Here is a 27,923-nt window from a genome sequence, read left to right on the forward strand (position 1 = left end):
CCCGCCCCGCCGCCGCGGGCAGCCCGGCAGTGTGGCGAGGCGGGCGGGCAGCGAGGCTGTGCTCCGCCGGGCTCCGCCATGCCGCCGGCCCGCCGCCTCCTCCTTCTCTTCTTCTTCTTCTTCCTCCTCCTGCACCGCCGCTGGGCGCTGGCCGCCGCAGGTACGGGGTTGTGAGGGAGGAGGATGGGAAGCTTGGGGGCTGGGGAGGAGAAGTTGTTTCTGTTTTTGGTTGTTATTTTTGGGTGGGGGGGTGGTCGTCCGTTTGGCTGCGTTGGCAAAAGTTCGCTGCCGTTTGGTCGCCGCTTCGCGTGGCCGTGCGGTTTGGTTCGTGTTTCCTATGGCACCGGACCGCCCGCCCCCCCCCCCATAGCTGAACCCTGAGAGCGGGACGGCTGCGGGCTGATTCTGTTTCATTCCGCTATTTTATTCCGTTTTCTGATTCTGTTTCATCCTGGTTTTCTTTCACCATCCGCCCAAAATCAAGCCGGTCCCATCCCTGTCCGTAACCCACTGGGTCAAACAGGCAGTCCTTCGGGATGGATTTGACGTTGCCTTCTCCCAAACCCAACTGTTGGATCGCTCAGCGGTCTTTTCTCTCTCTCTTTTCTTTAATAATTATTATATATATATATATGTATGTATTTTCTTTTTTCCGCTACGGCTTTTCAAAGTTTCCTGCGCACAAGCCGATCTTGTGATTGAGATGCACTTGAAACGCTGCCCTTCCGTCGGCAGTCCCTGCGCAGACAACAAGCAGGCGTCGCTCCTGCTGCCCTCTCTCGTTAGCTCTCCTCTGATCCAGCTCAGCCTCCACTATATTTATATACATGAATGTGTGTATATATGCATATATTTATATAAATACATTCCCCCCCCCCCCCCATACAACTCACCGACACCTCTTTTGGTGGCTCCGGGAGGCTGTAGCTTTGGGAGCTGTGAGGTCGTGGACTGGGTTCAGTCTTTTGGGGAGAGGGGCTGAGTGTGTGCAGCAAGCATGGCTGCGTCCCGTGTCGTGGCTGTGTCCCGTGTGCGGGGCTTGGAATGAAGGAGGCTTGGGGGAAGAACAGGTTGAGCCCACCCGGGGGCACGCTGCGGGGATTGCGAGTGCATTGTCGGGTTGTGAATGGGATGGAGGTTGCAGATGGTGATGCTGGCATGGGTGCTGGTGGTCCCTGTGCTCTGTGGGTATCGTCTCTGCCGTCCTCAAGAGCTTTGATTCCTGCGTTGGCACTGTGGGCAGGGGGCAGCCTGAGGACCTCTGCTCAGCTCCAGGCCTGCCGTACGAAGGAGTTTCTGCGATGTTGACTCCTTGTCCCTTGGCCTTTTCATGGCAGAAGCTCATTTCCTTCGCCCCATCCCTTTGGGTTTGTGGTTTGAGAGCCGAATTGCTGTCCTTGCTCGGTGCCTTCTGCCTCTGTGGGGACGCCTGGATTGCTCGTGGGACCCTTTGGATCCCATCAGCCCTGGTCTGTGCTTTGAGGTTTGCTGGCTCTCAGGCACGGAGCAAATGACATCCGGAGGTGTGGGATGCTCCCCCCATAGCAGAGCTTGTAACTGTATGGCACCGTGGGAGTGGGGAGCCGTTGGCATCAGCGCGATGCGGCTCCTTGTGCCCAGCTGGAAAGACAAAAGTGTGAGCCTCAGCAGGGATGCATCAGCGCTGGGAAATGCAGAGAGAGCCCCTAAAAAGTTGCTCCGGTGTCACACCCGCCCCCTAAGGGAACGCTAAGGGTGAGGCGAGATGAGAAGCATCACCATCCCGAACCCAAATCCCAACTAAAAGGAGCTTAAAGCACGGCCCCAACGGGTCCGTTTGGAGCTCGGCTGTGCTGCTGCTGTGCACCGACATCGCCGGGCCGGGCCGGGTGGGAGCGGGCAGAGCCGCAGCTCCGTGCTGTGCCGGGCCCTGACTCACAGCGTAGGAATGCGTCGGGCTGGCGGCCCCGGAGCCTCTCCTTGGCTGCGCTCATCCCAGCATGGGGGCTGAGCTGGGCCCCCCCCACCCCCCTCCGGCTGTTGGTTTATGCTTCTGTTGGCTTTAAATCTGGAGGAGCCTTCGGGAAGGGTGCAGCTCCCTGCCTCCCCCTCTCCCTTCAGCCTGAGCTCTTTGGATGCTGGACCCCCCTCCCTCCCCCCAATTCCCAGAGAGCAGAGCCCGAGCCCGGAGGTGTGGGATTTGGGGCTGCCCCAAACGCTTCCTTGGGATTTGTGCGGATAAAGGGCTGCTTGGGAGGACGGATGGGGCTGGGATAATCCCCCCCGGCATTTGGCAAGTGTTTCGAGCCGGTTTGCTTCTGTTGCGCTTTGCCCATTTTAAGGGAAAGCTGTGATGTTATTTATTTAGTTATTTTCCTGCCCTGGAGATGGAGGACAGAGAATAGAGACACTTATTAAAGAGTAATGTACCCAGTTACGCAAGAAGCAGAAGTGCAGCAAGGTAGTGAAGGGACCCAGAAGTGTTGTTCCCCCATCCTCCAGCAGCTCTGGGCAGTGCTTTGACTCCTACTGTGGTGCAGGGAATGGGGACTGCCCCAGTTTTTGGGCTGGAAAGGGGCTTAGCTGCCCTCCTGCTTGTGAGCATCCTCCTAATCCCTACCAAACTCTCCTCCATCCAAGCACAAAGTCAGCTCCCAGCATCTCCCATGCTAGCGGGGGGTCCCACTGGTGTGGCCTCCCCTCCTCACCTCATTCCCATTTTTCCCAAACCCAAAGCCGGGGGATTGTTTCCCTTTGAGAAAGCGTGGAAAATCCCATTTGGTGACACTGAACGTGCGTTAAACCCACTCTGGGCTGCCCCTGTGGGGTAGCAATCACCGGGGGAGGAGTGTTGGGGACCTTGGGGGTTCCCAGTGGACTTTGGGTAGTGACTTTGGCCATTATGGGTGGTGAAGAGAGCGAACTCACTTGCGTGGCATTGAGTTGGGGGCACTGGGTTGGGTGTCATGGGCTGGGGTGTGCATGCTCCCAGTGGGTGCTGTGGGCGATGATGAGAGGGCTACATGGCGTGGGAGCTTTCCTGGGGCAGGAGGTGGGAGCCTGCAGCTCCTCGAGACAGGTTTAAAGAGGGGAAGGGCCACGCCTGGGCTGTGTTTGGGTGTTGTGTGGCCTCCAGCAGTGATGCTTGATGCTTTTCCAGCTTCGCTGACGTGGGCATATCTACCCTGCAGCCTCTGTCCCATCCGTAACAGCACAGCCCTTCTCTGGGGCCGAGCAGCCCGAGGATGACTCCTGCAGCTGTGTTCAAAGGACGTAGGGCTGTTCTCTCCCTTCCCTGTGTGTAACTCGGGAGAAAAACGCATTCAAATGTAGCAGAGGAGCAGCAATCCCCTATGGAGACCTGCTCCCGGATGCTGCTGCTTTGCTCCTGCGCTGGAGTATGGCTGTGAAACTTATTCCTTTTTAAGCAAAGAGAGCTGGAAAGCCTTTTGTTTTGCTGCAAGTATGGAGGATTCCTGAGCGCTGAGGGCTGTGCTTGGTGCTGTGATGGCCTCAGGACCCAGCGCTGAGCTTAGCTGTGCCCTCCACCCCTCCCTGGGCCCTGGGTGACTGTGTTGCAACCCGCACAGAGTTGCTTCAAAAAGCAACCGAGGGCAGCGGGCACAGTGGATGCATATACAGCAAGGTACAGAGGCACAGATTTCAGGCCCTAGCATTTATACAACAGCATTAAAAAAAAAATAAAATAATAAGCCTAGGCTGGCTCAGCCCAAAGCTGGAAAAGCAAGCTCTGAAGCTGGAAGCAGGGCTGGGCTGCTTCGCTCTGAGCGGTGACTAACAGGGGTTTTTTAAACAAACTCTGGGATAAACTGGTTATGCAAAGAGGGGGGAATCGGGTAGGTTCCTTGGAGTCTGCAGCAAAAGCAGCGAGAGCGGGGCGTGCTGGGGCTGGTCCTGCCTGCTGGGGAATCCCATGCGTGGCCACGCGGATCCGGGGGCCGGTGGTCACGCACTGAGAGATGTTGGTGATCCTGAAAAATAGTTGGAAGATAATATTACTTTTGCAAGCGGGCTGCTTGCCCCCAGCACCCACCCTCAGAGCATCCTCTGGGTGATGCCCACGGGACTGCTCTACTTGCCCCTGCTGGCTCAAGGCTTGGGAGTGAGGTGGATTTTTGGGAAAGGGCTAGTGCTGGAGAGTGGATAGTCTATGGGAGAGAATACAAAACATATGTTTCTGTGAGGGTCAAGTTGCACGCCTAAAAGCAGCAGGGAACAAAAGGAACCGGCGTCGCGGGTCTTGCAGCTTGGTTGGGTGCGAGAGGGCGTGGGGAAAGACCTAGAGCAGCCCTGGGTGGGCTGTGGGACTGGGTCTCCTGGAAACCAGTAGGGCTGGAGCTGGGAGATCCTCCAGCACCGCTTTTGGTGGCTCTGTGCCTTGCTGGGGGTGGAGGAAAGAAGTTTGAGGGTTCAGCTGCCCCCTCCCCATCTCAGTAGGAGGAAAAGGGACCACCACAGCAGCTCACAACTGAAATCCTATGGAAGAAACTCACCTAAGCTCCTGCTGGGTCCCTGCCCCACAGAGGGCTGCTCGCTGTGGGAGCCAGGCAGTTGGAAGTGCTACTCTTAGCAGGGAAATTGCAACCCCAAATCCTCTGCTTGGCTGGAAATACCAAGGTTTTGACCAAACAGCTTTAGTTTCTGTCATGCTTTGCTACCAGCACTCAGCCTCCTCCAACCCCGGCTCTGGGAACTCATTGAAAGTGCCCTTAGGATCTGAGCTGATAGGGCAAGCAGCGAGCCCTTTTAGCTGGGGGAAGCTCACCCTTTCCGTGCACTGAAGGCATGGGGACAGCCCGCGGCAGCTCACTGGAGCTGTGTGCAACCTGTCAGCTCAGGAACCATCTGCTCAGCCCCCAGGGACCGCTGTGCAGGATGGGATGGCTGCGAGAACCAGTGCTCCAACCCTAGCAAATGGGTGCAGCATCCCTGTGGCCCAAGCTCTTACACCCAAGACAGCAAAAACCGAACCCAAAGTATTTATTTTTCCCTCTGTCTGGGTTGTTTTTGTTGATTTTTTTTTCTTCCTTTTTTAGCCTCACTTCCTCAAGGAATCTAGATTATTTTTCTGGTGCTGTTTGTGTCTGCATCCCTCCCCCGCTTCGGTTCCCAAGTAGACGTCTCGCAATTAAGTGCTGCCTGATTAGGAAATTAGCACTGAAGTTTTTATCCAGGCGAGCTGGTCGGCCGGCGGAGGGAGAAGAGGATCTATTAATATCCCACTGAAAAATGAAATCTAAGCTGGCAGCATCACAGTCGCCACCTACACTGGGGACCACAAACAGCGTGTGGGTGTGTGTGTTTTGTTCTGGGAATCTATAGGAAAGCAGCTCGCGTTTTGCTGCCGTGGGACCACGTGGGGTCGGCTTGTTTATGAATACAGGTGCTGCAATAGCTGTGGCCATTATGTGGTGTCATGTGGAGAGCTGGTAGGTAGTTTGGGAAAGCTGTGAGCAAGGTGAGGAGCTGAAGGATGGCTCGGGGTCATGGCGGAGGGTGTGCAGTTGGCTGATGGCCTGTAATTATTGCAAAAGGAAATGATCCTTCGCTAATGAACGCTAAGTGGCTCCGCAGCAGTGTGTGGCCAAGGAAAATGGGAGGAAAGGGGGAAGATGAGCTTCCTATCTTGGGTGTGTGTGGGGTGGGAGATGCTCTGTGGTGAGGCTGTGTGGTGTGCTGGGGTGGGCTTGCTTAGGGCAAAGGAAAAATCACAGATCTGTAAGGGTGGAAAAGCCCTCTTAGCTCACCCCCACTGCTCACGTCCCTCAGTGCCACATCTCCACTGCTCTGCAACACTTCCTGGAACAGTGGACCTCCCTGAGCAGCCTGTGCCACTGCATCACCACTCTTTCAGAGGAAAAACATGTCCTGACACCCAACCTGAACCTCCATATCGCAACAAATAGAAATGAGGAGGCATCTGTGGGATCTGCGTAGTCTCAAGGCTGTGGGATGAAGACCATCCTCATCCTCTTCTCCAAAAGGTGATGAGAACGAGAGCTGGGATTTGGGAAAGCAAAACATACGTTCCTGCAGCTCATTCTGGAGGGGAAAAAAAAATAAAAGCATGCAGAGAGATGGCATCGCTTCTAGCTCAAAATATATGTATAAATCTATTTTGGGGCTGCTGAGAATGTGGCTGCCCCTCGTGATGCTTCGCAGCTGAGATCACTCCTGGCTGTGCTGACCCAGGCTGGAGGTTTTGGTCGCAGCCCTGTGGTGAGCTCACTCTCCTTGTTTGTGCAGGCAGGGAGGGGAAAATAGCTCAATAATCTGGGATGGAAAAGTTAAACCAAGTGATGGAGGAGCACTGGTGGAGAGATAGCTTTTGTGTTTTGGTTTGGTCCAAGTCTTGACCCGAGGCTGAGTTTGGGCAGGAGCTGCACTTGCACGCTCGTGAAGTGGAATGAGAAACCCAGAGCGTTTCTGACAGAAGGTCAGTGAAAGCTGGGCAGGGTTGCTCTTCTCTTCAGAAAGAGGTATCAGGCGTTGTTTGTTGTGTAATTGAATTTTTCCAGTGCTTATTTAGAAAGAAATGCAGTCAGTTTGCTGTCTTTTGGAGGAGATGTTCAATCCAAGGTGAGCAGGGTGCTCTGGGGGGCAACTGAGACTCAGGCCAGGGTTTTATTTTGGCCTAACTTGCTGTTAGGAAACAGTAAGCCTTACTATTGGGGTGAGCATAGGCTGTAAGGAGAAGGTGGCAGGGGAATGGTGGAGACGTCTGGGGAGAGAAGTGAGGAGTGGGGGATGCAGATTTTGGAGAGCCTGTCATCATCTCTGGGGCACTGGGGTGTCCCCAGGTGGGGCACCACTCTGGATATGGAACTTTGGAGCAAGCCCTGCCCCAGACAGTAGCAGTGGGGTGCAGACCCTTGTGTGGTGGTGGCTTGTGCCACCCTCGTGCCCTCACCAGGAGAGAGGTGCAGGGCACCACGTGGCTCTGGATGCTGAGCATCCCTGGGAGCATCCTGGTGTTCATTTATCAAAGTGCCTCCGGCTCCCCCTCCCAAGCTGTAATAACCAAAGCTGAGAGAGTCAATCCATATCTATTTAAAGCACTTCGATAAATAAAGATACTAAATAAAATCACAGCGGCCCTCTGCTCCCTTCCTGCTCCTGGAGGATGGCTTTTTCCCCCTCCCCACGTTGTTTGGTGTGCCCCTATGGCACGGGCTGTCTGCAGGGGGATGGCTGGAGTACCCGGAGCCCCAGTGGGGAGGGCACTGTGTAGGAGTGTGGGAGCACCCAGAGGAGGAGCAAGGAGGTGAGGAGCCGGCTCTGCCACCTGGGCTGACGCTCGTGGGAGCCTCGGGCTCTTACCCCTCGTTTTCCCTTCCCAAAGAGGAGCGTTGGGGGAAGGATACAACCCGAAAGCCCAAGGCGGTTTGTTTTGAGGACAGCGTGTTTGCTTTCACAGCGTGCCGGAGGGGGATTGCGTTGCTACTGTCAGCAAATAAATAAAATAAGAGCTTTGTTGGAAAACGAGGCCCTTTCTTCTGCCGGCTAATTAGGCGAGCTGGTACCTGCAGTGGCACTACCCGGCACCAACCGCAACGTTTGAGGCGTCGGCGGCTTCTGAGCTCGGGCAGCCCCTCGCCGTGTGCTTTAAATCACCTTCTCCCGGCAATGTGAGCAGCCCTCGGGGCTGGGGGGGAGGGAAGGCGGCACGGATCTCTTCGAGTGGATGCCGTCCCGTCGGGGCGTGGAGCGCAAAGCGGGTCCCCCCACCACCACCCCCTTCCCGTCCCGGAGCTGTGGCAGAGGCAGCCCCCATCCCGCATTCCTATAGATAAGGATCCTGTCTGGCGCCGGGGTTTCAAATGCTCTCCTGATTATCAGCAGGCGCCGGGGGAGCCCCGGGCATAGATAAAGAGGGGCGGAAGGGAGAGGGGCTCCAGCAGCCCTGTCCCGCTGCTCCTTTGCCCCAGCGCGCTGGGGGAAACCGAAAACGTTGAAAGGGTGTTGGTTGTTCTTCATTCTTCTATTTTTTTTCTTTCGTTTTTATTACCATTTTCTCCTCCTGACCTGCTCTACCAGAACGTCCAGCTCCTACTGCTCCAGCCGCAGCTGTAATGAAAGGCAGCAGAGGGGCACGGCCCCTAGCCCCGGGGCTGGGCAGAGCTCACCCAGAGCCCTCGCTCTGCACTCTGCCTTCTGCATCCGAGCCCTGGGGAGGGCAGGGCCGGAAGGGTTGGAGCTCATCTCTTGGCTGTTCTTCCTCCCCACCTCTTCACCTGTTTGTCCTGAAGGAGCACAGAGCGTGGAGGTTGTCACCTGTGCTCCAGGCATGGACACCTGGGACTTTGCAAGTCTTGGCATTGCATGTGTCACCTTGTGCACTGCACACCTTGACATTGCACACCTTGGCATTGCTTCTCTCTCTGGCATGCACGGTTGCTGATGGCAGGAATGCTGCTGCAGCCAAGATGCAGTTCCCTGCAGCACTAATGCTCACGTTGGGGCAGCTGCTGGCTTCCTGCTCCCTTCCCAAGGCACCGAGGGAGGAGGGCTGGGTAGGACCTCACCACTAGGTCACCTGCAGCACGTGGGTGTGATTGCTCCCAGGTTTCCTGCATCAATTAGTTGATGCTTTTCCTTGGGGTGAGTGCAAAAAATAAGTAAATAGAGGTGCTTCTTGTTTTTAGAGCAGAGAAAGAAAGCGAAGGAGGGGGGACGGTGGAGGGAGCTGAGAGGCAATCGTTTTTTATGGCTTCCTGGAACTGCTGGGATGTGGGCAGGACGGCAGCAGGAGCAGATAGCTGGGTGATGGGCTGCCAGCTCCCATCTCATCCTTTCAGGCCGTAAATACAGAGGCACCACTTGGAAAGCAGAGAGCTCATTAAGCTGTCGGCGCTCCCACAGCCAGGTCGTAAATGGGGCTCTGGGCTGGGGCCTGGGCACTGAGCCCTGTGGGGTTGGGGGGTCCCATTCGTTGGAGCCCCTTTGGCATGGAGAGCACCGTGAGTTTGGTGCCCCCCAATGATGGCCTTTAACGTTGGCAATCCCCAAAGCGGTTGCAGAGGGAAGGAGGAAGAGGGTGAGGAATGGAAGGTGCCAAGGTCCTGTGGGACCATCCGGCCGTTCTGTGGGATTGTGTCTGTGGGTTTTGTCTACTCCTGTCCCAGAGTCCCCAGGGCCTTCCTCACTTCCTTTGCAGAGGTGATCACATTGTACGTGGAGGCACCAGCTTGAACCCTTCCTAAGTGTAAGAGTTTTGGTACAATGGAGGTAGGGAAGAAACAGATTGAGTCATTGCATTGTTCTTTGTAATCAGCTTTGCCTTCCATTTACTTCCTTCCACCCCCAAAGCTGAGCTGAGGCACTTGCTAAGAGAAGTGGGGAAGCCAGTGCAGGCTCCAAGATGTGGGGCTGCCCAGGCTGTAGCTGGGAAATGAATGGGCTCTTCCCATTTATTGCCCCTTGTGTGCTCTGCTACAGAGCCTGGGTAGAGAAGGATGGGAACTGGGGGCAGGAAACAGAAATCCAGCTCTGGGTGTTCTGCACTGCTGAAGGCATTCTGCACCTGGGCATTCTGCAATGCCTGGGGTGTCCTGCAGTGCTCAAAGCTCCACTATGGAGCATCCTGCAATACTCAAGGTGTCCTGCAATGCTCAGGGTGTCCTGCAAAGCTCAAAGCCCCACAGTGGAGGCATCTTGCAACACTCAGGGCATCATGCAGTGCTTGGGACATCTCCCAGTGTAGTTGCCCCCCAAGAGCACCCTTTCTGGGGCAGGGGAGCAGGGCTGGGCACAGTGCTGGCTGGAAGCATGTGTGCAGGTAGCACACTGGGGCTCAGCGTGAGGGGTAGCCGGGCCAGATGTTTCCCAGATGTTTCCCAGATGTTATACTCACTTCCTGTCTGGCTCCTCCGTGTTCTTTTTCTTCTTTTTTTTTTTTTTTTTTTTTTTTTTTTATGTACTTGTTTGTTTTGGACTACAAACAAAATAAAAAGGGTTTTTATAACCCCATTCCCAGGAGGCTGCGAGTTCAGGATGTAATCTGCAGGCTATTCACTATTGTCTGGCCACGTCTCCCTGCCCTCAGTGCTGTCCCCAGACATGCATTGCTTTGTTACCGTGACTTTTTCCCACATGACGTCTTCTCCCAAGGGTTGTTTTCCTTCATGCCCCCCTCTGGCGCTCAGGGTGGGAATATCCCCGATTGGTTTGGGTTGGAGGTGGGAGAAGGGAGGAAATCTCATGGGTTTTTTTTGGCCCAGTCCCACCGATCTCCATGGGCTGTGCTTCTGCTGAGGATGAGAAACTCATTGCACTGATGGTGCTGGTCCTGGTGGCTCCAGGGCAGCTGCACCTTGGTGTCACTTCATTTTCACTCTCTGTCGGTGTCGGGTGAAGCCCCTTTTCCTCTTTCCCTCTCTTAATTGCCTGTTAAATAATTTAAATATTGAGGACGAAAGGGCTGCAATTACCCATTAATTTACATTAGTAATTTATACATCAGGCTGGATGGACAAGCTGCTGCCCTAATGGGTCCCCTCGGCCGGCAGGAGCTTTCCTGGAATGGGAGCAGTGCTTCCCACCACCTGCCCTGCTTAAAGGGCACTCTCAGAGCCCCCCAAGAACCAAACTTTGAAGCCTGGCAGGCATTAAATGGCACGGGAGTTGTGGAGCTCCTCAGGAGCAACGTGCTTGCTGTTTGTTTGCCATGCAGCACTTCTTGTGCCATCAGCTGCTGGGACTGCAGGGCCCAGTGCAATTCCTGTGCTGTAGCATTGGGCAGCACTGCCTGGTGCATGGCTGGGGTTAACCAGGCCCAGGGCAGACCTGCGGAGCTTTCTGAGGGTGAGGGTTTCTGAGGCTAAGCCCCTCAGCTGAGGCAGCCTGGGGATGCTGGGTGGCCTGGAGCTTATCCCCAAGGCTGCAGTAAAGCTGCTTGGAGTGGGGGGTCGTGGGCATCTCCCTGTGCTTTGTTTCTGCAACATCCCCCTGCAGTGCATTACAGGAGCAGCACCTGCCCTCTATCCGATCCCATCCCGTCCGTCCCATCCCCTCCCTTCCCATCTGTCCCATCCCCTCCATCCCTTCCATCCTCTCTCCTTCATCCCATCCCATCTCATCCCATATCCCATCCTCTCCCCTCTACCCTTTCCATTCCTGTCCATCCCATCCCCTCCATCCCTTCCGTCCCATCTCCTTCACCCACTCCATCCCCTTCATCCCCTCCATCCTCCCTCCATCCTATCCCCTCTCCATTCCATCTCCTCCATCCCCCTGTCCTCGTTCTGACTCCACACTCCCAATTAAGCACCAATCAGGGCCATGTGTCGTGATGAGTGCATTGCTGGGGTCCCAGTGCTGCTGGCACCCTTTGCCCCATGCCCAGGGTGATGATTTATTGGTGCTGACAGCGAGTTGGAGCCAGGTGCCACCGAGGTGCCTGCTGTCACCTGCAGCAGTGCCACGCTCAGAGCAATTAGCACAAATCCTAGAATCATTAAGGTTGGAGAAGACCACTAAGGTCATCTAGTCCAGCTATCAACCCTTTGCTGCTGTGATGGGAATGCTCCCACATGGGGACTAAGAGCAGAAGGGGGTGAGGTCTCAGGGGGCACGGTGCTTTGGGTTTGGTTTTCCTCCTTTTTCCATGCATGGAGCATCTCTTTCAGGCCCCTTTGGGGTCACCTGCTGGGAGCTGCAGGAGCTGGGAGCAGGTTGGGTAGGACAAAGGGAGGAAAGGGGAACGCAGCACTGTGGGAACGGGGAGAAGAAAAGGTGGAAGGGCAACAAGTGCTGGCTTTGTGCAGAGAGCTTCCACGAGTGAGTCAGGGATGAGAAAACAGTCAAAAGGTGGAAATTGGCAGTGGTGAGAAAGGAAGAAAAGGGCTGCACTGCCTCTGGGTCCCGTGGCTCTGAACGCTCTGAACACCCCAGTGATTTTGTCCTAAATGTCAATAGCTTTTTCCTTGCCAACATCGGGGATTATTTCCTTTTATTTTATTTTATTTATTTTTTCTCCAATCTTTTTCTATCCCCATCTCTCCCTCCCCCTTTACTCCCTTCTGTTTGTCCCGTATTATCACAGCCAAATGAGGAGGGAGGGAGAGGGCAGTGAAAGAACAGCAGCACAATATTCCCATCCTCCACGTATGCTTTTCTTGATCATAGCAACAAATCTGAAAGATTAAGGGCAACTTTAAAGACCATTTAATAAAGTGCTCTTTGCCAGCCGCCGCTGCGATGCTGCTCCTCCGGGTGGATTTCCAATTAATTTGGGACACGGAACCGGCCTCTTTTCCCACTTTCATTTTAGCATCAGGTGTTACGTTTTCCCCACTGACAGCCTGTCTGCCTTCCAGGACGCTCCTTTGCGTTCCCAGGGTTCTGGTGAGGACTCGTGCCTTCCTCCCTTCCCATCTGGGTGTTGGGATGCTCCGTACCTATGGGTCAGACATCGAGGCTCTCCCAGGAGGGTGTTGTAGTTGGCATTGGGAAATGCTCTCCCAAAAAGGAGACCTCTCCCCATCCCCCTCTTTTCTTGCAGAAGTTATTGTTCTTTTCGCACTGGGAGCACGGTGCGTGCCATCCGTGTGAACATGCATTGTCTATTGCTGCCTCTCTTTTAGGAGCCAAAGCAAATAAATGAAGTCCGTCTAATTATGATATCCATTAAAAATAGCGCCGCGGCTCGGTAAACAGAGTGAGCAATACAAGGGGAAGGCAACAATGGAATTAAAATAGCACAAAGAGCGGTGCCTGGGCCCATAATGAGAACCAGAGCTAGATGGAATCTTGCGATAGTTTTCAAACATCACCGCTTCCCTGAAGGAAACACATGAAGCAGCACAAAGGCACTGGGCACAATAGCATAGAATGGGGATTTGCTCTGTCGTTCCTCCTCCTTTGCTTGGGTAGAGTGGAGCAGAGCGAGGCACGTGGCTGTATGGTGAGAAATGAGGCAGTTTGGGCTGTGGGGGACCACCTCAGCGCGCTCCTCCTGCCGTTATCACCATCAGAAAGATAAACAGAAGTGTGACAGCTCTGTGAATGCCTGGGCACAGTGTGTCCTGAACCACCACTGTCTGCTCCCAGCTCGGGGCTTCACCATCAGGGTGCCCGCAGAAGGGTGGCTGTTGGGTACGGGGCTGGAGCAGCACAGGATGACTCCATGCACCCAAACGCGGACAAGGGATTTTGCAATGAGAAAGGATGGTTTAGGGTTGGAGAAGTGTGGGGTTCTGGTTTTTAGGCATGCAAAACAGCCCGGCTCCTCCATCCCACCCGTTTCTCAGCATGGACTTTGCTTTCCGTTTTCCCTTCCCCTCCCAGCCCCTGTGTAATAAAGGTGCGCGGCGCGGGCGTCCGTCTGCAGGCTTTTAATTTTACTGGGAGAGGAATCTGCTTATTTTCTCCAAGGGTGTAATTAGGGCTGGCTGGGAGCACCCCCTCATTACCGCGCGCTCTCTAATTATAACATTTGCCTGCTGCGGGGAGCCGGATGGTCTGGGGGAGCCGCCAAGATGTCCCTGCCACCCTGTCCCCTGCCCTGGGTCTGTGGCCACAGCAAAGTGCCGGCAGCACGGAGGTGTTGGGAGAGAGCTGGAGGTGCTGCAGAGCCGGGGAGATGCAGCACCGGCTCAGCAAGCGAGTGGGATTGGGCAGGGTGAGCTGAGAGGGCTTCTCCAACCTTGTGATTCTGTCCCAGAGAGGAAGAAGTTAATGTGCTGCACTGATGAGTTAACGAGCTCGGAGCTTTGCATCAGCAGACTGCAAGCTCGAGAAGGCAGCACATCCCTTGTGGGACATGGTAGCAGCTTGCTGTGTCCCCCTGGCTCTCTTGCCTTCCCTCACACTGGTTTGCATCAGCCCCTGCCTCCTGTGGGCACTCCAGAGTGACAGGCACCAGGCTTTGCCACCACTAATGCTCCTGTAATCTCACAGATAAGTGCAAGGATAACAGTTTAGGGAGGGTTTTAGCACTGTCCTGTGGAGGTGTGCCTGACCTGGGCAAGTGTGTTCCAGTTTCTCCATGTCCTGTGCTGTGCACTGGGGTGACAGGGAGCAGGCTGATGTGGGGCGAGGCGGCTCACCGAGCGGGATGCTGCTGCTGCCCTGGCCATTGATCTGCTCTCCAGCTGACAGAGCTGGCTGCAAACATCTGCGAGGGACTCCCCGGGGAGCAGATGCTGTGGGATAATCCGGCTCAAACCCGTGGGATTAAAACGTGCCATGAGGGGATCGGGGAGAGGAGTCAGTGCCCATTCCCCTCCTCTCTTTCCATCTCGCTTCTCGTACCGCGCTTGGGATCAGGGTTTGGGCCCTTCTCTCTTCTGCCCCAAACTCCTCTTGGCTCCCCAGCGTAGTGCAGGTGTTCAGTTCTGCCAGCAGGTACCAGTTTCTGGGATCCCTTTGAGCCAGTATCCCTTGGGAAATAGCACGTGACGCCCTCATTTTGCTTTCACCCACTAAGACTGGCTCAGCAACAAGTGTTTGCGTCCGTATCCTCAGGTGGGAACCCCTGCAGACGTCTGCCAGAGGGATTGTGATTACAGCCAGTGGAGAGCACTCTAAAATATTTATTAGTTTGTCGCTGCTGGGAGTTTTATGGCTTGTCTGGTTGCAGAGCTGTAAATCCCTGCTATGCGAGCTGCCTCTTTGCAGGTCTTTGGGGCCATCGGAGCATAAATGGCGTGCTCCTGGGAGGGGGAAAGCATCAGGACAAGTAGAGAAATCAGCCTTCCTTGCCTTGCTCCTGGTGCAAACTGGGGAGCGGCCCCGTTATGAGTTCAGCCACAAAGAGCCCACCACCATCAGAGATCCAGTGGAGTGGGCTGTGCCAGGTGGTGGCGGGGTCCTCATCTCAGGGGGTTTCCAAAGGATGTGTGGACGTGGGGCTGAGGGATGTGGTTTGCTGATGGGACCACTGTGGTGGTCTGGGGAGGATGCGCCATGTGCCACCTCAGCGTGCTGCAGGATGCCAGAGAGGTTTCACACCAGGCTTTGAATTAAGTATTGTTGGCTGCCACTCTTGCCAGCTCGCTGGATTATCTCCTGCTGGTCCCCTTTGCCAGGAGATTTAGGTTTATGGCAAAAAGTAATGCAGCAGCGGTTCAGTGGATGCAAAATGGAGCTTTAGAAAAAGATAAGAGGTGGTGTTTGCTGCTCTGGTGCTGTGTCCCATGCAAGTGATGGGGCACTGAGAAAATCACAGCCTGTAAACAAACTCAGGGACGAAATGGCCGGAGAGGTGGGAGAAAGCCAGAGAGAGAAGAATTAGCCCGGAGTTTAATTCATCGTTTCCAAAAGAGCAGTTAATGGATTATGACAAATGTCCTACTGCTCTCCCGTAGCGCTGTGTTAAATGGAAATGGAAAGTCAATTTTCCTAAATGGATTTTAAACGACTGACCTCGTGTGTTGGCAGTTGTTGTGTGTTTTTGGTCGGCTTTTTTTTTTTTGCGCTCACTGATTTTTGCTTGGTAGGCAGCGTGGCTATCCCGTTTCCTTGGCATGTTTTGGGTTTTCCTCCTCCCTCTCCCTCACTGTATGGGAAACTGTTGAATCACAGCCTGAACCACTGATTGATCACCTGAGGTGAGCACTGAGTCAGCCACAGGAGCACAGGTGAAGGCAGTGCACCTGTGTGACTGGAAGGGGTGGAGTCTGGCTCCACCTCTCCCAGACCCCATTTAAGGGTTGACCACCACTGGGGAAGGATCTCTTGTTGGAGGTCCCTCCCCTGTGGAGTTATTGGCGAGTCTTGTCCATCTGTGATAGGTGAGCCTTTCCTTATTTACTGGTTGTCTGTTTACCATCCAGATAAGCCAAGCAAAGTATGCCATCCTCCTTATTATTTTCTGTGAATACTATTCTTTTGGGTTTTTCACATACCTACGCACACCTCACCCGGCTTCCCAGGTCTTCTTCCTCTCTGGAGGTGTGGTGGTGGTTGTTGGCACGCAGCAGTGCATGGCATTGAGACTCCAAGCCATGGGACATGGACTAGTAATGGGACTGGGTAGGTGGGGACTGATGGCCGCCCACTGCTGTTGCAGGGCTGGAGTACAGCGAGGTGCTGCCCGACTCCTTCCCATCGGCGCCAGCGGAGACGCTGCCCCACTTCTTGCGGGAGCCTCAGGATGCCTACATCGTCAAGAACAAGCCTGTGGAGCTGGTCTGTAGGGCCAACCCCGCCACCCAGATCTACTTCAAGTGCAATGGGGAGTGGGTAAACCAGAATGACCACGTCACCACCGAGAGCCTAGATGAGGTCACAGGTGAGCACATCCTTTGCCCATCCCCTTTATTTTTTCCAATTGTTTCTCTACCACTCTTACATCATACCTTTACAGGCCAACATGGAGACCTTCCCAATCTTTCCAGGTTTCTTTCTTCTGTTGCGTGTCCGTGCTGCGGATTATTCTCTCCAACTGGTCTCTTCCTGATTAATTTTGTCATTCCCTGGTGGCTGCAGCCTTCTGAAGCCACTTTGGTGTGTTTTCCTCATCCTTTTCTCTCATTCCTTACCACAAGTGAAAGAGAAGCTCTCTCTCCAAGCTCACTGCCCATAAACAAGATGGGCCCCAGCATGTACTTGAGCTGTACCCTATAGATAAGTGATTTGTTGACCAGCTGAGTCTTGGAGCAGGTCCTCCAAGCTCCCAGCTACAAGAGGAGCTCTGAAGAGCTGGCCAGCTTGTTGGAGGGGTGATTAAAAAGCCAAGCCATGGGATGAAGGGCTCATGCTTGATATGGTTGGGTGTCGTCGGTGGAGTCCCATCACCCAAGACACGGCCCATGGAGAAAAGTCGATTGAAAACAAGCCCCCGCCAAATTTCCCTGCTAGAAAATGTGGTGGAAGCCCAGCAGCATATTCAGAGATGGGAATAATCCCACAGCTTGCTGTAGCACCATTTGATAAATCCATGGGGCTTCATTTTCTGGAGCAGGCTATTAACCTCATCCCCTGCAAGATAAAACCAAAGGAGAAGGGTTCACGAGCTGGCAGCAAATGTGACTACAGGCAGGAGAGAAAGAGGGATCGAAGTGCTTGGAGGGGTTGCTTTTAGCAAAGGGGTTGTGAGGCCATTCCTAACAAAGCTGGGTCACGTGCACAATTACCCTTTGGCAGGTTGCAGCATCAGTGCGTTTAATGCTGCTGGAAAGGAAGTGCTTTCATACAAAATGCCTCATCAACACGTAGGCAGTCCTCATTGCCAGTGGGTATGGTAAAGGCCAGCAGCTCAGTCTGACTCACAGAAGGATTAGATATGTAATGTTTAGACATTTAATGGGTAATAAGAACTGGTAGGATCCAAAGAGAGCTGAGCTTTCCTGTGCCTCAGTGCACAGATCTGAAGCCCCACAGGACCTTGGGTGCCAGCAGCATGAGGATGGTGAGGCTGAGGGTATGAGGGCAAGCTGCTCTAGGGCAAATCGGTGCCCACCAATGACCATGGGGCTGTTCATTTGTAGTGTCAGACTGGATCAAGGCAAAGGTGCAGGTGCTGAGGGGAAGAGCATGGATGAGCGAAGCTGGAGAAACCAGGTGGCAGGAGCTTTCTGTGCAGTGTGAGCTCACCCATTTCTTGTAGAGAGATTTTTCTGGGGGCTCATTTCCCATTGCCTTTTCTCCGCGGTTTTCTCTCTGGGCTGGCGCATGAGCAGTTTTGGGAAGGAAACTACACGTGTCCTTCATGCAGACTTCAAAGATGATGTTACTGCTCTCGGTGCAAACCTGGCAATAACTTCATCGCAGAGGCGATGTCGTGGATGTAAACAACATTCAGGCTCAGGCATATCTGCCTTGGAGCTGGAACCAGAATGGGTTGTGGCGTTGAAGATCTGCACGTGCAGTGCCTGCTGTTGGTGGGGGATGCTGCTGCGAAGGGCACAGAGGGAGGTGGCTGCAATAAGATGGGTGAGCACAGCCAGGTGCCCACAGCTCTCGTGTTAAAAGCCTGGAAAATGAGACTTCTAAAGAAAACTAACTTTTAAGATGACGTGTCTAGCTCTGTGGAGCTCTGACTGCATCGGATCCAGAGCATCTCATGTGGAAGAAAGCAAAAATAGGCCAAGTCGGAGAGGATAATTCAGCTGGGTGAATAGGGACCGTCCATAAAAGCAGCCATGTCTTGCTGCATGTAAGCCGGTTAAATAGGTGCTCTGTGGTTCGTAAGCTCATCCTACACTTTTGGAGGGAGAGTATCTTCTCTCTCAGTGCTTTCAGAGGCAGCAGAGCTCCTCACCGCGTGTTCCATCCCACCTGGATGGGGCTTGCAGACAAGATGCGAGGTTTCAGACCATCCCTTTGGAGGTCAGCACCGAGTCTTTCAGAAGCACTCGGCTCAAATGCCTTTTGTTGTATGATTGTGTTTTTTTTTCTCCCCTTGCTGGCAAAGGAAGCGATATTTCCTTGTTTGTCATCTATGCCTCAGAAAGGTGGCACGGAGACAGTAATTGTTCCTCTGGAAGCGAGCTCAGGGAATTACAGCTGGAGAGAGCACAGCTCTGTGTGGTGGTGAACTTGGGCCCTTGTATAAATAGCAGCTCCGAGTTTTATCCGGGGACATAGATGTGGTGGGTGAGCAGCAGAACAACCAGAAAGGGAGAGAAGGTTTGAAACAAACGAAGCATGGAGTGTTGTAGTGTGTGCTTCTCCACTTGTCCCATTGCTTTCTCCTGCTGGCAGTGGCCCCAATTGCCAGCTATGATAAGCATCGAACCCTCATTAAACCTCAGCATCCTCACATGTGGGTTTCTCAGCGCCCTGCAGACCGTGTCCTGGCTGTTTGGTGTCACCTGTGTCCTTATCACATCCATTCCATCGCATTGTGGGAGCCACCAGAGCCCGTGGGATTCCCTCCAGCCCCCTCCTCACCCCACAGCCACCACCCCTCCTCCTGGCTGATGCTGTCCGTCTGTCCCTTGCAGGGTTGCTGGTGCGGGAGGTGCAGATCGAGGTGTCCCGGCAGCAGGTGGAGGAGCTCTTTGGCTTGGAGGATTACTGGTGCCAGTGTGTGGCCTGGAGCTCTGCGGGCACCACCAAGAGCCGCAGGGCATACGTCCGCATTGCATGTAAGTGCTCGGTGCCCGCGGTGCATCATTTTCTGTTTCAATAAATGCCTCTCCCACCTTCTTTTCCACCTTTGGGATGATAAGGAGTTTCCCAACTGCAAGGTGCTGCTCTCAGCTTTGTGCGTGGGCAGCATCCTTATAACTGTGGCACCTAATGGGTTAATGCTGCAGCACCCAGCAGCCTGCTCAGCTCTTCCCAGTGCTTTATTATTGTTAATAACCCGATGGTTAGCACCTTGTGCTTTTTCCTGAATCAGCAGCTCCACGTCCCCAGAGTCCCTGCCGTCATATGTCACTTCTCTAAGCTGCTGTTTGTGGGTGTCAGCCTGATTAACTCATCCTTAATCAGGCTGTTACCCGGCTGAATTTGCTCTCTTAGCAAATGAGATGGCAAAGCTATAGGAGAATGGCCAGGCTTCGCAAGTGGTAAACAGATTTTGCTATTAGAGGGCTAATAATCCCACGTGTCATCCAAAACAGAGGTGAATCAGCTGCATTGCTGATGTCCCCGAAGGATTTGGACTCAGCAGAGAAAATGTTGCCATGTTAAGCTCTCAGACCAAAGTTTGGTGTTTCTTGCAGAGATGTGATCACAGAATCATAGAACTTGGGTCGGAAGGAGCCTTAAAGCCCACCCAGCTCCAATCCCCTGCCATGGGCTTGGTGACACCCAACGGATCAGGCTGCCCTGTCCAACTTGGCCTTGAACAGTGAAATGAAGTAGACCTGTTTAAGACATCTGCTCTCCTATCCCCAGCATCCTGTGACCTGAAATCTCTGGGCTTGGCAGCTTGTGCCATCCTGTAAATTGGTGTCATTCCCTAATGCTATCCGTGCACTTTCTGCTAACAAGCAGTTAGGACTTCATGCCCTCCCAGTTTCTCCACACCTGGTTGTTTGGATCAAAGCCTACATGGCACTGCCCAGCATCCCCATGCCACGTACAGCTGGAAATATGACAACTGCCCTTGCAGGGAGGATTGCATCATGGGCCCCGTGCACAACGTGGCCTATATTTAGGGTGTACTGACAGCCCGTGTAGCTAAGGCATGGGCTTACGGTGCTGTGCTTTGCCACACCACGAGCTCCCTGCAAAGGCAGGGGTGGGCAGCTCCCAAATTTGCGGTGCCCCAGCTTTTGCAGGCTGGGTGCTGGAGCAGAGGGTTGCAGCACCACCTACTGATGAGTGTGTGCTCCTGCTCCTTTTGTGGAGCAGCATCCTGCCACGTCCCCATAGCTCTGAAATGCCTCCTCCCAGAATCATAGAATGATTAAACCTGGGAAAGACCACCCAGATCATCTCATCTGACTGTCCACCCATTGCAGTTTTGCTCTGCATTTCCCTGCGTGTGTGTTCCAAGGGGATGCTCTCCCTCTCCAGGGTTTTATGGGGTGCCCTGTTCCTGCAGCATGCTGCAAACCGCTGTCTTTCCCCCTCCAGACCTGCGGAAGAACTTTGACCAGGAGCCACTGGGCAAGGAGGTGCCACTGGAGCAGGAGGTGCTGCTGCAGTGTCGGCCGCCCGAGGGAGTGCCACAGGCAGAGGTGAGTGGGTACAGGGCTCCCAGCATCCAGCCAACCCTGGGGCAGCCCTAAAAATGCCATGGGATGGAGTACATCTTGGCAGATGCCCACCACCAAGCTTTTAGACCCCTGGAGCATCGGTGATGGCCACAATAACCCAACCTCAGTGATGTTTGTCCTTGCTTCTGTCCACACCCAGCAATGCTATCAGCTCACACCCATCCCAAACGACCTCATTATCTAATGGGCAGCCCTGCAATTTGGTGCTGCACCCCTCTTTGCCACCCAGTGATGAAGCAACCTGCCTGGGGTCAGCAGGTTTCAGGGTATGCAGATCTCTTGCTTGGCTCTTGTGCAAGCATTCAGGTGGTTGTAACCTGGCTTAACTTTATGTTCTTTAGTGACATCCTGCTGGGGAGCACGTGGAATACATGATAGCTAGAATGTGGTATCTAGCTGAGTTTCCCATTTGGCTTAAACGCCATCTTGCCTCACATCCTTACCCCTTCCCACCCTTTTCCTCGCCAGGTGGAGTGGCTAAGGAACGAGGATGTCATCGATCCCACCCAGGACACCAACTTCCTCATAACCATCGATCACAACCTCATCATCAAGCAGGCCCGGCTCTTGGACACTGCTAATTACACCTGCATGGCCAAGAACATTGTAGCCAAGCGCCGGAGCACCACGGCTGCTGTCATTGTCTATGGTACTGGGTTCTCCCTTTTGGGAAGGGGCCACATCTGCAAGCAGGAGGGGACTGTGTGCGCTTCCTGGAGGTGGTGGGAGGGAGCCCCATGGGGTGTTGTGCTGTGTTAAGCAGTGGCTGAGGCCTGCAGAGCTGCCAGGTCATTAGGAGATGTTACTAGGATGTTCATAGGTGTAGCTATCTGCAAGTGTTCCCAGTTGGAGGTGGGACCATCTGAGCCTTTGCTGCCCAGACGGGCTCCGTTGCAGCATTGCACATCACGTGTCCCCGTGCCTGTCTCCTCCTGCAGTGAATGGTGGCTGGTCCACCTGGTCCGAGTGGTCTCCTTGCAACAACCGTTGTGGTCGGGGCTGGCAGAAGCGCACCCGGACGTGCACCAATCCTGCACCACTCAACGGTGGTTCCTTCTGCGATGGGCAGCCCTTCCAGAAGATAACCTGCACCACGCTCTGCCCAGGTAAAGGGGTCACCAACCTGCTCTCCTACCCCATCTCCACGTTCCAGCCGTGCTCCTCACGGAGACGCCACCAGGGTTGGCATCCCTGCCGAGGTCACCCTGAGGTGGGTACTGGCAGTCTGTCAGGAGTGGTGTCTCCAGCAACGTGTTTCTGTGTTTGGTGGCCCGCAGTGGACGGTGCGTGGACGGAGTGGAGCAAGTGGTCAGCGTGCAGCACCGAGTGCACCCACTGGCGCAGCCGCGAGTGCTCTGCGCCAGCTCCGCGCAACGGGGGCAAGGATTGCAGCGGAGGGCTGCTCGACTCCAAGAACTGCACCGACGGGCTCTGCCTGCACAGTGAGTGTGCTGCGTTGGGAGAAACGTTAGCTTAGAGCTGGCTGTCCGCTGCTGCTGTGAGGCCTGGGGGGTTTCTGCTGAGCGCGGTGGGATTTCGCTGGCCCACGAGGTGCTAGGTTTGGGGTCTGTGCTGAAGCAGTGCTGGTTGTTGGTAGTGAGATACTTGCTTTCCTTAGCCCCGCTGTGAAAATGTCAGGGCTCAGCAGGAGCTCTGGAGCAGCTATAGCGTCTGGGCTTATAGCAGGCACCACATGGAGGCGTGCTGAAGGCTGATGCTGCCACCTACTGCTGTGTGACACCAATTTCCCTTTTCTCAACCCCAGAAGCCTCCTGCTCCAGCAATAACGCAGGGGCTTGGGTCCTGTGTCCCAGGACAGTGAAAATTTGGCGGTGGGGACAGTAAAGACATGGTGGCAGCAGAGCCACCTGCAGAGCTTCCCCACACCTTGCCTGTGCCTGCCTTATGTGTCATTCCACCCCCATCACACCATCTTCACCTTTTGTTTTCTAACTTTGTTTCTCCTAACAGATAAAAGAGTTCTAAGCGAACCCAAAAGCCACCGTAAGTGCTCATTTCATGGCCATTTGATTTCTTTTGCACTGCATCGCTTTGGTTTCACCCATGGCAGGGCTCCGTGTTGTCTGCTGGGGAAGGACAGGGTGGGAAGAGAGAACAACTAGAACCTGCCCCAAAACTCCTATGTGCATTAAATCATGCGCTGTGCTTGAGAAGCTGCAACGATGACTTTGCTTTCTTGCTCTATTCCTGTCCCCCTATTGCTGCTGGCTGCGTGCAGTTCTTAGGTAGAGCACGATGCAACTAGTGTTGCTGCCCTGAAGATGCTCCAAGCATCATCACCCTAACCAAGGACACCCTTCTTCAAGTTTGACATTGGTGGATGAGGCAGTGAACCTTTGCTTCTGCCCCACAGTTTCCCTGTTCACCCCTCTCCTTTCTGGGCAGATTTCTTCCTCTGTCCCCTATCTGAGATATGCGAAGGATTTAAAAATCAAGAGACTCGTGGTAGGGTCAGAGGTGGTGGGGATGCTGAGGGCTGTCTGTATAGATGTCACAAAGCTTGCTTTTTCCAGGTGAATATGTAGCTTGGGTACATATATATGATGTGCACGTAGGGCTTATCTGTTAGGATAGCAAGGTTGATGACTTTGAGTTGAAGCTGAATAAACCTGATGTTTTGACCCTAATTTCTCTCCTCCATCCCAGTGCTGGAGGCCACGGGTGATGTGGCCCTGTATGCTGGGCTGGTGGTTGCCATTTTCGTCTTCATTGTCATCCTCATGGCTGTGGGGGTGGTGGTGTACCGGAGGAGGTGCCGGGACTTCGACACTGACATCACAGACTCATCAGCAGCCCTGACTGGAGGTTTCCACCCAGTCAACTTCAAGACCGCCCGACACGGTAAGAGATTTCAGGACATTATAGAGTCATAGAATGGCTTGGGTTGGAAAGGACCCCAAAGCCCACCCAGCCCCAACCCCTGCCATGGGCTGGCTCATCCCCAGCAGCTCAGGCTGTTCAGGGCCCCATCTGTGGCCTTGGGCAACTTCAGGGATGGGGCACCCACAGCTCTGGGCAGCAGTGCCAGCACCTCACCACCTTCCAAGTTAAAACAAAGTTTCATCCACAAGCTCGTGCCCAGGCTGGCTGCACGTCATAGAAACATGTAGAGAGCAGGATCCTGGTGAACCTCCAGCCTAGTTTTAGGGGAACCTGCTGATGTGTGAAAGCCACGGGCTCTGAGGAGGTGTGTGCAGCTGTAGCTTTGCGCTGTGCTCGCTCACCACGTGTCCTCTATCCTGTGCTGGGCAAGGAAGGAGTTTTGTGGGCACCCCCCAGTTCAGGAGCAGTTTTCCATTCCTGTTGTTTCTTCCCACAGACAACCCCCAGCTGCTGCACCCCTCCATGCAGCCGGACCTGACAGCCAACGCGGGGGTGTACCGGGGCCCCATGTACGCCCTGCAGGACTCCTCGGACAAGATCCCCATGACCAACTCCCCCTTGCTCGACCCGCTCCCCAACCTCAAGATCAAGGTTTACAACTCTTCCACCACCTCCTCTTCGCCGGGGCTGCACGATGGGACGGATTTGCTGGGGGGAATCCCCTCTGCAGGCACCTTCCCAGGGGACAGCGGTGGCCAATTTGTGAATATGCGGAGCAAAACCCAGCAGGGATCCCAGCACCTCCTCAGCCTGCCTCGGGAGCACGGCACCAGTGCCAGTGGGACTTTCAGCCACTTGGGGGGAAGGTTAACCATTCCTGGCACCGGTAAGCCCCACGCTGGGGAAAAGGGTGATTTGGGTGTAAGATACCAAAAAGATTGCTGCCTCAAATGGGACCTAACACTGTGTGCACTGCACTAGGGGTGAGCCTGCTGGTGCCACATGGAGCCATCCCTCAGGGGAAGTTCTACGAGATGTACCTGGTCATCAACAAGGCGGAGAGCGGCCTGTAAGTCACACTGCTCTCCCTCTGCCCTCGTCACCTGCCATGGGTTCTCCCTATCCAACCGGTGTCCCCTGTCCCCAGCTTGCCCTCCGAGGGCACGCAGACGGTGCTGAGCCCAGCTGTGACCTGTGGACCCACCGGCCTGCTGCTGTGTCGCCCCGTCGTCCTCACCGTTCCCCACTGTGCCGATGTCAGCTCCTCAGACTGGATCTTCCAGCTGAAAACACAGTCCCACCAGGGGAACTGGGAGGTAAGGTGTAAGCCCAGCCCTGCAGCCAGCCAAGAGCAGTGGGGCATAACATCCCCTCACAAGAAAAGGGGTGACTCTAGGCTTCATTTTTCTATCTCTTCGTGTAGGAAGTGGTGACTCTGGATGAGGAGACCCTCAATACCCCCTGCTACTGCCAGCTGGAAGCCAAGTCCTGCCACGTCCTGCTAGACCAGCTGGGCACCTACGTTTTCGTGGGTGAGTCCTACTCCAGGTCGGCCATCAAGAGGCTCCAGCTGGCCATCTTCGCCCCCGCCATCTGCACCTCCCTGGAGTACAGCCTCAAGGTCTACTGCCTGGAGGACACACCGGATGCGCTGAAGGTACTGCAGGGACCTCGTCATAGAATCATAAAAGGGCTTGGGTTGGAAGGGACTTTAAAGATGATTGAGTTCCAGCCCCTGCTGTGGGCTGGTTGTTCCCCCAGCAGCTCAGGTTGCCCAGAGTCCCATCCGTGGCCTTGGGCATCTCCAGGAATGGGGCACCCACAGCTTTATTAGGTGGTGTAAACAATCATTTTCCTTGCTTATAAGCTCCTTTCAAGTACTGAAAGGCTTCAGTGAGGTCTCCCTGGAACCTCCTTTTCTCCAGACTGAACAAGCCCATCTCCCTCAACCTTTCTTCATCAGAAAGATGCTCCAGCCTTTGATCATCTTCTTGGCCCTTCTCTGGACCTGCTTCTCCTGTACTTGGGAGCCCCAGGCCACCACTGGTGCTGTGGTTGTTTAATTCTCTGTGCCTTGGTCCTGCCACGTCAGTACTGCTGTAGTGCCTCTAGGTGGAGGTGTAGGCAGCGTTTCTAGTGGACCTGGCTTCTTGGAAATGCCATCCTTCCTGCTTTGCACCTTCGTGTTATCTGAGAAGTACTGAGGCACGAGTTCATGTGCGAGTTTACACATCCAAGCTGAAGGTCGGGCTGGGAGTGGGGTGAGTTGGGATCCTGAGGCTGATGCCACCTGTCCTGCTGTGCACAGGAGGTGCTGGCGCTGGAGCGGACACTGGGTGGGTACCTGCTGGAGGAGCCCAAGCCCCTGCCCTTCAAGGACAGCTACCACAACCTGCGTCTTTCCATCCACGACATCCCCCACTCGTTGTGGAGGAGCAAGCTGCTGGCCAAGTACCAGGTGAGGAGCCACCTGAGGTCCCCAGGGTGGGCACAAGCTGCCTGGTATTATTTCTAGGATCTGCTCCTGAAGGAATGTAAGAGAAAAAGGATCTGTTCTAATTTCCTGGTGGGATGCTGTCTGTGGGGTCTCTCTTTCCCACCTCATCCCCATGGGATGGCCGGAGGAAATGGGATTTCCTCTTGGCTGAGCCCACGCTTCGATGCTTTGCAGGAAATCCCCTTCTACCACATCTGGAGTGGCAGCCAACGAGCCCTGCACTGCACTTTCACACTAGAGAGGTACAGCCAAGCCTCCACCGAGCTCACCTGCAAGATTTGCGTCCGGCAGGTGGAAGGGGAAGGGCAGATCTTCCAGCTCCACATCACGCTGGGCGAGGTGAGCTGGAGGGGGAGGACAGCAAGGGGGTGTGCAGGCTGAGCCTGGGGCTCCTCCCAACCCTCTGCTCAAAAATCTTGCTTTCCCCTTGCAGCATGCCAAATCCTTCGACACCCTCCTCTCGCACAACAGCAGTGCCCCCACCACCCAGCTGGGACCCTACGCCTTCAAAATCCCCCTCTCCATCCGGCAGAAGATCTGCAACAGCCTGGATGCTCCTAACTCCAGGGGGAACGACTGGAGACTTCTTGCCCAGAAACTTTCCATGGACCGGTGGGTCTCCCCGAGCTTTGCTTTGTGCTCAATCCGTGCTGGATTACACCCGGCCGGGTTATATCCATCTACAGGAATCCCACCTAGAGATACAGAGATATCTACTCATAATTATATCCATCCATTTACACGTTGCTGTGGTCTGGATCTCTCCTCATTTTGGCCTGGCCCTTGTTCATCAACATCACAAGCACGGACTCATCTGGGTCCGTGCTTGTGATGTTCCCATCTGGGCTCATCTCTAAGGCCCAAAGGAAGGGAGAGGGCATGGTCAACGATTTCAGCAAAACAAAGAATGCTAGTTTTGTATAAAAAACGCAGGCAATGGCTTTGGCATTTGCATCGTGGCATTCCCACTGTGGTTCACTTTGCAAACAGGTTGGCTGCTCCGGCAGCATCTACCCTTCCATCCCCAAGGAACATCATGCCAACCTGGATCTTCTCTCTGCTTCTCCTTTGCAGGTATCTGAACTACTTTGCCACCAAAGCCAGCCCCACTGGGGTGATCCTGGACTTATGGGAAGCTGAGCACCAAGATGATGGCGATCTCAACACCTTGGCCAGTGCCTTAGAAGAGATGGGCAAGAGCGAGATGCTAGTGGTCATGGCCACAGAGGGCGACTGCTGACGGTGCTCCCTTGCTCCAGGGGGATGGACAGCACCTGTCCCTGCACAGGGCCTGAGCGAGGAAGGGCTGAGGGCCCCACTTCTCCCTCCCCACTTCACTGTCAGCCTTACAGAGCGATCCTCAGCGTTTACAAGCAATTCAAGTGTTACACGGTGTTCCTCCTCCTCCTCTCGGGTGGCATTAGTGATGCTGGAGGAACTGGGACTTCTCGAGTTGAGGCAGTGGGGGTTTTCCTTCTCCTCTGGGTTCCCTCCCATCTGGTTCTCCTCCTCCTTTGATAGCGTTTCTGCATTGAAGAGGCGAGTACAACCTAGGCAAGCGGCTTATTTCTGTCAAAGGCTTCAGACAGCTTTGTAAGGCAAGTAGGAAAGGAAGAAAAAAGGAAAAAAAAAAGACACAGTTTCTTAGGAAACGCAAATAATTTATTATCCAGATCTTTGGATGAGTCCTTTTTAAAAAAAAAAAAAAAAAAAAAAAAAAAGATTTATAAATCTTTTTTTTGTGTGTGTGTTTGTGTGTGTGAGAGAGAGAACAAGAGCGCTATTGTGGTCAGAGTGGCAGAGAGATTTAAATGAAAGCTCTTTTGTAGGGAAAGTGTGTGGTGGTCGAGCTAAGCAAACCTTGTTTACATGTCCTGGGACCCCAGGAAGTCCGTAGGGTTAAGTGCCTCTATGCCCATGTGCTTCAGGGTGAGCTGAGTCCCTCCCCCAGGTTTTCACTGCTT

General features: G+C 54.3%; 1 protein-coding gene across 1 annotated transcript; it reads left to right on the forward strand.

Annotated features, from left to right (window-relative positions):
- On the forward strand, nt 1-27,687 carry UNC5B (unc-5 netrin receptor B). Its single transcript, XM_065746275.1, has 17 exons — nt 1-160; nt 16,013-16,234; nt 18,891-19,034; nt 20,476-20,579; nt 21,087-21,267; nt 21,557-21,724; nt 21,896-22,060; nt 22,590-22,622; nt 23,286-23,480; nt 23,959-24,348; nt 24,444-24,531; nt 24,610-24,778; nt 24,886-25,119; nt 25,771-25,920; nt 26,134-26,298; nt 26,393-26,571; nt 27,034-27,687. The coding sequence occupies exons 1-17, from the start codon at nt 79-81 to the stop codon at nt 27,197-27,199; spliced, it is 2,835 nt and encodes a 944-aa protein (XP_065602347.1). The 5' UTR covers nt 1-78; the 3' UTR covers nt 27,200-27,687.
- Nucleotides 27,688-27,923: the final 236 nt, after the last annotated feature.

The sequence above is a fragment of the Cyrtonyx montezumae genome, unplaced genomic scaffold (assembly GCF_038088225.1).
Source record: "Cyrtonyx montezumae isolate F1298 unplaced genomic scaffold, pur_monq_1.0 scaffold_4, whole genome shotgun sequence".
Taxonomy (NCBI): domain Eukaryota; kingdom Metazoa; phylum Chordata; class Aves; order Galliformes; family Odontophoridae; genus Cyrtonyx; species Cyrtonyx montezumae.